We start from the raw sequence: 13,282 nt of genomic DNA, 5'->3' as shown, positions 1-13,282 counted from the left end.
GGTCAATTTTTCATGCAGAGGGTGGTATGTGTGCGGAATGAGCTGCCAGAGGAGGTGATGGAGGCTGGTACAATTGCAACATTTAAAAAGCATTTGGACGAGTATATGAATAGGAAGGGTTTGGAGGGATATGGGCCAGGTGCTGGCAGTTCGGACTAGATTGGGTTGCAATATCTGGTCGGTATGGACAGGTTGGACCGAATGGTCTACATCTGTGCTGTACCTCTCTATGACTCTAATGTACAGTCCAAATAAAGATGGAACAACACATTAGGTTACTTGGAGTCACTTTTCTATCTCATCTCATAGAAGGTGAGTTCCAAAACTATGTCCACATGTGTTTGCCACTTTATCTTTTGTCCACAACCTTTTGCATAATTAACCAAATTACTAACTTTGGGACTTAATTAAACATATCCAATGGCTTTCAGGTGAGCCTCTCAACTGACATTTCAGAAAGTAGTTCGTTGGCGGCAAAACACTTTGGGATATCCTGAGGTTCTGAAATTCACTGTCCAAGTAGAAGTCCTTTCTCTTGGAATAAAGACGAATTAACTCCAGACATCAAGCTGAATGTTATCAGCAGATCTTGACTTCAACCAGCAGCGCATCGATATCAGGTCTCAGACCAGCTCGTTTGCACTTACTTGCTATAGGCTCCAGGGTAACGTCCAAAATGCAGCTTGCGGAAATGGACAAAATTTTTATCCATATTTTGCTTGAGCCGCAGCTGCCCATGCCATAGGAAATTGCCACTCCTTTCATAAAATACCACCAAGTGGATGGCATGATTCTGTAGCTTAAAGATGCAGTGCAATGGAATTTCTGTACCAGAGAGATCACCCATTCCAGCTAGTCGTGGATCTTTACCACTCAACTCCACCCACTGAAAACCCTCCTCTTCAGCTTCTTTCTTCAGAAACACCTTAGGTGAATTGAAAAAAATATTTTTGGGAAAATGAAAGCATATAAAATCTGAAGTTAGCCTCTTCTCAATATTTAAACATCATTTGGTTTGATATGGTCAAAACTGGTGCGAGAGATTTCTCTTCATCCTTTGAAACAACTGGCATCATGCATTAGGATTAGTGTTAACCAAATGGCTTTGTAGCTGACCTAAACCTGACTTTTAATGAACAAGGTTAATCAGAAGCATGTACAAAAGATATAAAACAGACTATAACGAACACATGTAACTAGTTCAACTTTCTTTTCCTCTGAAATTAACCAGTGAAATCATTTCAGCACATTGCTAAGATGTAGAAAACATTTCAGAATCCCAAAGTGCAGCATTTCAAAATGAACTGAAAATTTTGAGATGCCAAACAGCTGTATATAGACCAGATAACTAGCTCAGTTCAGAACAAACAGATATTTCCCTCAAGCTTATTTCATAAATGTTCAAAATGATAAATTAGAAATTAAAATTTAAAATCTATTCTCAGTTAGAATCTGAAGTGTAAACAGATATTGAATTCTATAACGCTAATTAAGAATTAAGAATTATTGCCCAGTTCTACAATAAAGGACATGCTGATTTGATTTGTTTTCATTCAAAGAATTATTTGGGTTTCAAAACAGAAGTCCTACACAGTCATAGAGGTATACAGCATGGAAACAGACCCCTTGGTCCAATTTGTCCATGCCAACCAGATATCCTAGATTAATCTAGTCCGGTTTGTCAGCAGTTGGCCCATATCCCTCTAAACTCTTCCTATTCATATACCTAGACGCCTTTTAAAATGTTGTAATTGTCACTCCTCAGTCTCCAACACTCCAGGGAAAAATGCCCTAGCCCATTCAGCCTCTCCCTCTAGTTCAAACCCTCCAACCCTAACAACATCGTTGTAAATCTTTTCCAAATACTTTCAAGTTTCACAATAGGTGTCCTATAGCAGCGAGATCAGAATTGAATGGAGTATTCCAAAAGTGGTCTAATCAATGTCCTGTACAGCCACAACATGAACTCCCAACTCCTATACTCAATACGCTGACCAATAAAGGAAAGCATACCAAATGCCTTCTTCATTATCCTGTCTACCTGCGACTACTTTCAAGGAATTATGACCTAGACTCCAAGGTCTCTTTGTTCAGCAACATTCCCCAGGACCTTACCATTAAGTGTACAAGTCCTGTCCTGATTTGCCTTTCTAATATGCAGCACTTCACATTTAAATTTCATTTCATTCTACAAAAAAAAACACATCCCGATGGGAATAATTAAGCAAAGTCAGTTTTAAAAATCCAAAAGGCACTGGTCATACAGGACAAAGAACAGTGTGGCCCAGGACAGGCCCTTTGGTCCACCAAGACTGAGCAGATACATGATGCCTTTCCAAAATAAAAACCTTTTGTTTCTATGCAGTCCATATCCCTCTATTCCCTGCCTGTTCACGTATCTGCCAAGATGCCTCTTAAATATTGCTATTGTATTCACTTCCATCACCTTCTCTAGCAGCACATTCTAGGCACTTTCCACTTTGTGTTAAAAACCTGCCTGTCACAAGTCCTTTAAACTTACCTGCTTTTGCCTCAAACCTATGGACCCTAGCAATTGATATTTCTATCCTGGGAGAAAGACACTGACTTGTCAATTTGGCCAGTTCTGTAATCATTTTTTGAAATCCTATGAAGTCACCCACTCACCCTTTGACATTCAAGTGAAAACAAACCAAATTCATCCAATCTCTCTTCACAGTGAATACCCTCCAAACCAGGCAGCATTGTGATGAACGACTTCAGTGCCCCCTCCAAAGCCTTCTGGTAATGTGGCAACTAGAAAATGTACACAATATTTCAGAAGTGGCCTCACTAAAGTTCTAAACAGCCACAAAATGACCTGCCAAGTTTTAAATTCTATGCCCTGACTAATGAAGGCAAACATGCCATATGCCTTCTTGACCATCTTATCCACTTGTGCTGTGACTTTCAAAGAACCATGTACCTGTATGCTTAGATCCCTGTGTATACAGTATTAATGGTACTACGGTTCTGTCATTTACTAACGACTTTCCCCTGCATTAGATCTCCCAAAGTACATCACTTTGCATTTGTCTGTACTAAACTCCATATGTCACTTCTCTGCTCAAGTCCCCAACCTATCTGAATCCTATTGTATCCTCTGGCAATTCTCCTCACTACCCACCATCTCCCAATCTTGACATCATCCGCAAGCTTATTAACCACGCCACCGAATCATTTGTATATATTACAAACAACTGGGCTCCCAGCACTGACCTCTACTGAACACCACTGGTCACAGAAGTCCAGTCAAATAAACACCCTTCCACCACATCACTGTCCTATATGATGAAGCCAGTTCGGTGTCCATCTTACCAGCTCACCATGGATCCCAGGTGACTTCAGCTTTTGCCATAAGACCTTACTAAAGTCCATACAGACAATATCTACCATCCTGCCCTAAAACACCTTTGCCACTTCCTTAAAAAACTCAATCAAGTTTGTTAGATATAACCTCCCCCGTACAAAATTATGTTATCTATGGCTAACAAGTCCAATGTTTTTCCAAATGTGAGTAAATCCTATCCCCAAGAATCTTCTCTCAGAATTTTGCTAAGATTGACATAAGAGTCTGTAATTTCCCAGATTAGGCATTTAGCCCTTTTTTTAAAAGGAGCAACATTAGCTATTCTCCAGTCCTCTAGGATCTCTCCTGTGGCTAAAGAGGATGCAAAAATTTCATACAAAGCTTCAGCAATTTTCTTACTTGGCTCCCTCAGCATTCCGAGATAGAAGCCATCATGTTCCTGTAAATTGTACAGCTTAATGCTTTTTAAAACATCCAACACTTCCTCCTCTTTTTTTCTATATTGACATGCCCCAGCATATCAATATTACTCAAAACTGAAGTTGATAGAGTTTTGGATATTACAAAAAGTAAAGGATGTGGTGTTGGGATGAAAAACTGGAATTGATGCAAAGGGTCAACCATGATTTTCTTAATAGTGGAGCAGGTTAGAGGGGGTATACGTTCCTGGTCCTCGTTCTTAAATTCTACCAAAGAAATGGCAGACAATTCCATTATTTAGTTATTCTCAAGTATAACGGTGATGTATCTTTTGAATTTTTTGTCTTCCTCTTCTCTCCCTCTCCTATTCAGCAAACCTTCACACCACAAAAATACTTCTCTGACAAGTTACTGTAGTGAGTTCTGACTCAACCGAAACTTGCAAGACTAATCATCCATCATGTCCTTCTCGTTTGTGAATATCAACACAAAGTATTTGTTAAGGATCTCACCCACTTCTCCCAGCTTCACTCAAATTCCCTCCTGTGTCCTTGAGTGCACCACCCTTTTCCTCACTACCCACATATTCCTTCGACATGTATAAAACACTTTGGCATTTTCCTTACTCTTGTTTACCAAAGACATCTCATCGCCCCCTTTAGCCTTTCTAATTCCTTGTTTGAGTTCTTTCCTACTACCTTTGTATCCTTCAGAGCTCTGTCACTTTAACATTGTACTTAAACATGTAAAATGTCTATCATATGTACAGTCAGATAATAAACAATGGACAAAGCAAACTACTTTAGCCTCTTCCATTTAGCATTACATCATCCATAACATTAAGTTGGCACTTACATCATTTTTCCAAAATTTGTCCAATAATGCAAATGTGGTGAACTCTCTGGGAATACACAGATACTTGCAGTTCAACCTACTGTTGGGATTTTCATTCTGAATATTCTCATTCATCCGTCCCAAAACCAGTGGATCAATAAGATATAAAGGAATGTTGTGGATCGATGCCAAATCAAGAAACTTTTTGACCACTTTCTAGGAAAAAATACACAAGCAGCATTAACAAAATTACAACAAATCACCAACCAATTACTAAGAATACGCAATCCTCTGTACAATTATTATTGTTTCAGTCAAATGAATGAGCACAAGGTGTTTTACAGATTGGACAGTGACTAGTCAAAAAAAAGTGTTTAGATTGAATCAAAAACTGAAAGTGAACGACAGAAGATTGTATATGTTGGTGCCAGGTTTGTTGGTAGATGGGTATTGACCTCCAGGGTGGTGAAAGCATGCAAAGGTTTATAATTTAGTTTATATTAGGAACCTTTGCCACCTCTGTTCACACAGTGGAACAATAAATCACTTAAATTAGGTTGCAGATATGGAAAATGAAACAACATAGAACAAACGCAGCACAATCCAATCTGTTCTCTCGGGTCATTCAGAGCTCACTCATTTCCATTTCACTGTGGCAATAACCTACTAAAAAAGAATATGGAAACATCTAGCAAATTTCACTGAAATTCCCAAACAATTGCAGAATACTTGACCACTACTCCATGCCGATTCAGAAAACAAATGTTGTTTTGCAAGTTTCGGCTGGATCCGAACTCACTACAGTAACTTGTCAGAGAAGTATTTTTGTGGTGCGAAGATTTGCTGACATAGGAGAGGGAGAGAAGAGGAAGACAAAAAAATTCAAAAGATACATCACCTTTATACTTAAGAATAACTGAATAATGGAATTTTCTGACATTTCTATGGTAGAATTTAAGAATGAGGCCCAGGAATGTATACCCCCTCTAACCTGCTCCACTATCAAGAAAATCATGGTTGACCCTCTGCATCAATTCCAGTTTTTCACACCAACACCACATGCTTTACTTTTTGTAACATCCAAAACTCTGTCAACTTCAATTTTGAGTAAATTCCACAACTTAACGTTCACAGTCCTCTAGGGTAGAGAATTCTAGAAATGCTCTATTTGGACAAAGACAGTTCTCCTCATCTCAGCTGTCACAACTTTCTGGCTGTGGGAAACTGCCTTTCAGCAACTCCCAGAATTTTATATTTCAATGTGATCATCACTCATTCTTTTATTCATTAGGGCACATTGAGTAAAATTGGCCTCTCTCTTCTCATAGGCTAACTCACAAGTCAGGAGCTAGGAATTGATGTGTGATCAAAAGTGAAATGTATCACTTTAGAGAGATGACATTAAGAAAAGCAGTGCAAAGTGTACTCACTGAACCACACTGAGAAGTAGAAGTCGTAGGTTAGATTGCCTACCTCAATTGAATGAACTGATGTTGGCTGAGCTAGCTTAAGTGCCTTGGTGTCCTTGAGCTGGAGTATTTTTAAAATTATTATATGTTCAAGGGACGCAAGTGTCACTTGCTAGGCCAGAGTTTATTGCTCACCCCTAACTGCTCGAGGTGATGGTGGTGACCTGCCTCAGTGAACCAGTGCAATACTTGGGATCTTGGGGCAGTTACTGTGCTGCTACAAGGTAGTTCCTAGATTTTGGTCCAGCAACAGTGGAGGAATGGAAAAAATAATTCTAATTCAAAATGGTTTGCAACTTGGAGGGGAACTTGTAGATGGTGAAATGATTCTCAGCAAACAAACATCTCAGAAACCCTCTCTGCAATTCCCCAAACGAATGCCTCACAATTCCCTTGGTGATCATGTTCAGACATAAGCTAAATTTCATAAGCAATGCTCATGAGGGCTGAATTCCTAGAGAATATCCATGTGGCATTGCAACCAGCATGTTCCTTTTCCTCGATCACCATGAACCACATCCTCCAAAGTCCTTCTCACCAATTTACATTGCATTTCCTCTTCGTCACACAGCCTATATAAAACACAACACTGATGCATCAGTGCTATACAGAGGCATTACTGCAAAGACAAGTTGTTAAATCAGGTGAATTTCAAAAGAGTTTGACATTGTCTGAAGATAATCAGATTGTTGCTCCCAGTGTCCCAGCCAATATTCTTACCTCATCAAACAAACTGGTCATTAATTTAATTACTGTTTATTAGATCATGCTATATGCAAAATGCTAATTCTTTATACATAACAGTAGCTACACCTTAACACCATTCATTGGACATGAAACATCAGAGATGCGATGGACACAGATACAGTTGCAAGTTCTTCTCAAATTTCTCTTGTCAAAACAGAAGAGTAACGAAGTGTGAATGATATACATACCCAATGCACACTGTCTTCCATGGAATAACTTTCTTTGGATTCAGAAACGTATGACCCATTCTAAAACAAACCAAGACAACAAAATTTGTTTTAAAAAAAATCCTTGTAAATGCTAATCTATGCACATCACACTGAAATACAACCTATAAAAATATAGGACTGAGAAAACCTTTGACACTTTTCCTTATCTGGAGCTCTGTGTCCACAGGTTCTGAAATGTAAAAAAGGGACTTTTAAGGATTGCATAATATTTGACTTTCCTTGTGAAATCACATTATTAATGTAAAAGCAGTCCCTAGTGAGAGAAAGAGCTGCAGCAACTCATTTTACCTATCTATCAGACTTTGCAGAAGAGCACTGATTTCGCTTCCAGCACTGCGGGTCAGGCAAAATTTTTAATTTCTCTTGGAACTGTTTAGGACTACCATAGCAGGCATACTGCTTAACATGGTCAGCAGAATCTAATAAATAATCAGAACTTAAAAGATCATGTATGTTGCACACAAACTAACAACAAAAATTAAAGTTTATCACTTTAGACACCTATATATTGGACAGAACATGAATCACAAAATGCATATTGCTTAAATCAGCCATTCTTGAAGTACTCTTGCAATTCAAAAAGGCAGGTATCTGAAAGCAAGGGTGACAGACCGGCATGTGTAACCTTCTCAGTGATAGCCCTTCATGCAAAGGCAAGATGATAATTGTGCAAAAGAACCTAGCATTACCAAGCAGTTAGAAAGAAATACGCTGAAATCAATATGCCATCAAATGCAAAAGATTTTTTTAAATTCATAAAGTAAGCATTTAAAGAAACACTATGCATTAGTGAATTATTCCATTATTCAAATTAAGAAATGCAATATTTATTTCAAAAAAGATGTAAAACAGGACTGCCCAATTACCATATCCTGTGTGCCAACTCGTAGTCAGCCCATCTGTATTTCATGCCCAATTGTCAAACAATGAACTTTGACAGAACCAGAGAAATGTTACAGCACAGAGGTCATTCAGCATATTGTATCTGCACTAGCTATCCAATCAGAATTAAGACTTTGTTCCATTCTACTGCCTTTTTCCACACACCCTTGCACATTTTCAATTCGTATAATAATCTAATGTCCTCTTGAATGCATCAACTGAGCCTGTCTCCACTATACATCCAATCAGTGCAATCCTGACTTGAATCACTCCTTGCATGAGAATATTTTTCCACATCATATTTGCTACTCTTGCAAATCACTTTAAATCTGTGCCCTCTTGTTTTCAATTCTTTTATGAGCAAGAACAGTTTCTTCCTGTCTACTCTTTCCTCACTGCTTATGATTTTGAAAACTTCTATCAAATTTCTATTTAGCCTTCTTCTCTCCATGGAGACCAGTCCCAACCTCTCCAATCTGTTCTCTTAACTGAAACTTCTCATCACTGGAGACAGTGCAGAAGAGATTTACACAAATGTCTCTGTTGTATTTACATCCTTTCCGTAGAGTGATGGCCAAAATGACACACTATACTCCAGCTGAGGTATAACACATATCTCATACATGTTCAGCATAACTTCTTTGCTCTTTTTATTTATGCCTCTGTTAATAAAGCCCAGGAAACAGTGCGCTTTATTAACTGCTCTAACTATCCTACCACCTTTGAGGATTTATGCAGATATACACCTAGGTTCTTCTATTCTTGAATTCATTTAACTATTGTATCTTCTATTTGATATGGGTGGTCAATGTTCTTCTTATCAAAATATATATCACTTCTCCACATTGAACTTCATTTTTCATCCAGTCCACCAACTCCTCTGTGTCTTTTTAGACTTCTGCATGCTGCTTCTCATATTGGTACAATATGCATTGAACGTGGGCACAATGTTTGCAATTCTCCTGCTCTCGAGTCTGGGCAAGATGGGAAGATTATGACCAGTGCACCTGTAATTTCCACTCCAACTTCTTTCAATCTCATCTAGTCCTGATAAATTGTAAATTTTAAGCATAGTAGCCTATCCAACATTTCTTCATCAATTTTGAACTCTGTGTTACAGAGCTTCCTCCTCTGACATAATGGTCTGAGTAGCAACTACTTTCTTGATAGACATGATTTGGAGGTGCCACTGTTGGGACGGGGGTGGACAAAGTTAAAAAGATGAAGAAGCAGCACTTCGAAAGCTAGTGATTCCAAATTAACTTGCTGGACTATAACCTGGTGTTGAGAGACTTTTAACGTCTTGGTAAACAGGTACAAAATATTTATTTTACGTTGGGGTTGGCAGCAGTCTATTCAACTCCATCTGCCATTGCATTGAAGGATTAAAAATATGAATTTTTATCCTTGGGAAGACATGGAATTTAAATTTAGAAATATAAATGTTATTTTTAAAACCTAGCTTAAACTGTTAAAACTGTGGTATAGTTTGACCACTTCATACCAGAAATGTTCCAGGTCAATCCCTAATCCATGTCTAATCAGTTAAACTCAGTTGAGCAGCAGTGGGTTCCTGAAGAAGGGCTTATGCCCGAAACGTCGATTCTCCTGTTCCTTGGATGCTGCCTGACCTGCTGCGCTTTTCCAGCAACACATTTTCTGCTATGATTGGTCCAGTATCTTATGGACACCTGTTTAAATCTGTAGATGTTGGCTGAGACCACAGTACACTATCGAATGAAGATTTAGTGAATCGAAACTTCAGATTAAAAATAGCATTACAAAGTTTTAAAAAAAAATCTAAATTTAAAACAAACATTCTGGGAAATGAATACTGCACTTGCTCTGAGATTCCTGTCTATTTACTTCAATATTGTCATACAAACTTCTAACACCTCGAAGAACCAGGGCAACATACACATTAGAATGTTACTACCTCCAGATTCCCCTCCAAGTCTCACACTAGATTGACTTGAAAATATATTGCTATTCAGTCATAATTCTGGAACTACCTCCCTAACATCACATTGATTGTAATGTTTCAAGAAGGCAACTCACCATTACCTTTTGAAGAGCAACAGGAGATAGGCAATCATTTTAAACCTTGGCAGGGTAAGCAATGCTAGAAGTAATAAATTTCATAAAACTCCTGTGTAAAAAAATCTGGTGTTTGCAATTTTCCTATTATTTTAATAATTGTCACCATAATAACTAAAATGCTCAATGCAATACTTACCTTTGATGAAAAGTATTCTTTATAATAATACAGCTGAAACAACAGAAATATGAAACTTATCACAGTTAGCAGGGTCAAAATGATGGTCTTATTGATTCGAGGCATTGGTCATCAATTGTCCTGTCTTCCAATAACTGGAAAAGAATGAAACTCTTCAGAAGTGATACAAGGCACTTGAATTGAATCAGACCAGTCCACTACTATTATACTAGACATTTAACACCCTTTTACACCAACTAAAATACATCACCTTTAACATAATAAAATGTGGGCTGGGTAGCTCAGTTGGTTGGACAACTGGTTTACAATGCAGAGTAACAGCAACAGCACAAGTTCAATTCCCGTACTGGCTGAGGTTACCATAAAGGACCTCCCTTCACCTGAGGTGTGGTAATCTCAAATTAAACTACCAACAGTTCTCTCTCTCTCATGGTCCAGTAGGACTATGGCAACTTTGCCTTTACCTAACATAATGAAATATGCTTCACAAGGACATAATAAAACAAATCTGACATCAAAGGAGGGTCAGACAGACATCTAAGGAGGGAATAAGACCATAAAACCACAAGACATAGGAGCAGAAGTAAGGCCATTCGGCCCATCGAGTCCACTCCGCCATTCAATCATGGCTGATGGGCATTTCAACTCCACTTACCCGCATTCTCCCCGTAGCAACGGGGCAGCAAACAGAGACTGCACAGTGGAGGATCGGCAAGGGGAGTGTGCGATGGGTAAGCGGGCGCTGCTGGGCCTCAGGTCCTATTACTGGAGTTACAAATCCATAACCCCCCAGGCAAACAAAACAGACATTGCTTCAGGGTAACATACAGCAGTTTAATGACGGATTAAATTAATTGAAAAGAAATGCAAATGTGGCATGTGAATAGAAAAACAACCTAAACCATACTAATTTTAAAAAAGACTGGAATTCCCATGTTTAGGACCTAGACAGCAAAGGCACAACCACTAACAGTTAAACAATTAAAATATGGGATGCTCAAGAGGCCATATTTAGAGGAGCACAGATATTTGAGGGGTTGTGTGGCTAGAGGAGGCTGATGAGATAAAAAGTGGCAAAAGTATAGAGAAGTTTTAAAATAAAGCATGAGAATTAAGCTACTGCTCAAATGCCACCCAAATATTGGTCAGTGACTACTGTGATGTGGGTGAATCAGATGTGTGATTTAGGCTACAGGCAGCAAAGCTTTTTGTATGATTTCCATTGTTTGAGATAGAATGTGGGAGTTGATAAAACGTGAAACCGGAAAAAGCACAGCAGGTCAAGCAGTATCAGAGATGCAGGACAGTCGATGTTTCGGGTAGGACCCTTCACCACAACTCAGGTGTCCTGATAAAGGGTTACTGCTTTTTATCCAGCTCCAAATTTTATTGACTCTGACTTTCCAGTATCTGCATTCCTCACTATCTCCAAGATAAAATGTGAGAAGCTAGCTGGATGTGCATTGAAATAGTTTGAGTCTAGGAGTAAACAAAGGGATGGATGAGAATCAAATCAGTTGAGACCAGATGGAACCAGGCAATATTTGCAAGTGGAAACAGTTAATGTGTGGTCAGAAATTCATCCCAGTGCACATGTGACATCAAACTGACAACATCCATGTTTTCAATTACCGCACGGGACAAACTAAAATATAATCACGTACGAAATTAACCTAAATCAATGTTGTAAACAGTGAGGAAGACAAGTGTGCTTCAGGGTAACATACAGCAGTTTAATGACGGATGAAATTAATTGAAAAGAAACGCAAATGTGGCATTGTGCAGGAAAGGATGGAGAGGAAGGCAACCTAAACCGTACTAATTGTAAAAAAGACTGGAAAGGGGCAGTGGCTTTTTGTACACAAACCTGAAAGCAGAAGTTGATAATTACATGAAAAAAACATGAGACCCTTGACTTTATGCATTGGGGTACTACAGCACACACGCAAAACATTATTAAATTTTTATAAATCACTAGTCAGGTAACTGGGGTCATTTGTCCAATACTAAGAATGGTGTTGGAGGCGGGGGCAGCAAACAGAGACTGCACAGTGAAGGATCGGCAAGGGGAGTGTGCGATGGGTAAGAGCGAGGGCGGGCGCTGCTGGGCCTCAAGTCCTATTACTGGAGTTACAAATCCATAACCTCCCCCGGGCAAACAAAACAGACATTGCCAACATTACTCACCTGCTCCTCCAAGATTCATGCCCAACTCACGACGACCAAAACCCGCCCACATCGCAAATATCATGGCGGCGAGGCGGGGTCAATATGACTGACAGGGAGGGGGAGGAGACAGGGAGGGGGCGTGATCCATGTGACTGACTGGGAGGGGGGTCAGAGGGCGGGGCAAGGAGGGGCGTGGTCAATATAACTGGCAGGGACGTGTGGGCTCGGCGGCGCCGGGGTGGCTGACGGGAAGGGGGCGGGTCAGAGCGGCGTTCAGGCGAGTGGGTGGGATCGGAGTGTCCATTAGGGTACGGCGGAGTCAGAGTGGCTGACGGGAAGGGGGAGGTGTCAGAGCGGCTGACTTTAATTGGGCGGGGACAAAGGTGTCTTTGGGAGGGCGCGCGTGTCTGAGTGGCATAACGGGTTGGGCGGGGCAAGACTGACATGGAGTGGGCGGGTCGATAAGGAGGAAGCTGAAGGCTTTGTGACGGAGGGAACGGGGCGGGGTCAGAGTGATCTAGACTTGAAATATTAGCATGATATGTCTCTATGGAGGCTGCCTGGCCCGTTGTTTCCAGCATCTGGGGTCAAGGGTCAAGGTAACTGTCAAGGAGGGAGAGGACCAGGTCGGTATGACCCAGATTGGGAGTTGTGTCAAGGTGACTCAGTGAGAAGGACGTGGACTTTCAGTGAGGACTGTGTTCAGTCTGACAGTCAATGATGGGGTGGTGTCAGTGTGAGAAGTCTCCAGCGGACTGGTGGGAAACAATAAAAGGGAACGTCAAGAGATTTTTCATCCTCAAAGGTGTTCAGGAGGTGAGATAGAGGCAGGGAAAACTGTCCCAACTCCAGGAAAGTATGCAGAACCTGCTCCTGCTGCAGATGATGGGGGTCAATGTCATGGAGGATCTCCAGGAGGTGACGGGCCAGCCAGCCTCGCTCTTTGCCTCCAAGATAATTTTCCGGT

General features: G+C 40.2%; 1 protein-coding gene across 4 annotated transcripts in view; it reads right to left on the bottom strand.

The window, feature by feature from the left end:
• Positions 1–12,540, bottom strand: part of fktn (fukutin) — a 25,274-nt gene extending 12,734 nt beyond the window's left edge. Inside the window, exons 1-5 of one of the 4 annotated variants that reach the window (XM_043717131.1) lie at positions 12,334–12,540; positions 10,147–10,280; positions 6,987–7,046; positions 4,604–4,798; positions 648–925 (exon numbers count right to left, since the gene is read on the bottom strand). In XM_043717131.1, the coding sequence (XP_043573066.1) occupies positions 648–925; positions 4,604–4,798; positions 6,987–7,046; positions 10,147–10,251 (638 nt within the window). In that variant the 5' untranslated portion in view covers positions 10,252–10,280; positions 12,334–12,540. Of the gene's footprint in view, positions 1–647; positions 926–4,603; positions 4,799–6,986; positions 7,047–7,155; positions 7,179–10,146; positions 10,281–12,333 lie in introns of those variants that run through there. The other 3 variants (XM_043717149.1, XM_043717138.1, XM_043717142.1) reach the window with 3 other exon arrangements.
• Between the last annotated feature and the right edge of the window lie 742 nt (positions 12,541–13,282).

This window comes from Chiloscyllium plagiosum, chromosome 2 (genome assembly GCF_004010195.1).
Source record: "Chiloscyllium plagiosum isolate BGI_BamShark_2017 chromosome 2, ASM401019v2, whole genome shotgun sequence".
NCBI lineage: Eukaryota > Metazoa > Chordata > Chondrichthyes > Orectolobiformes > Hemiscylliidae > Chiloscyllium > Chiloscyllium plagiosum.
This window is presented reverse-complemented; position numbering and strand designations above follow the sequence as displayed.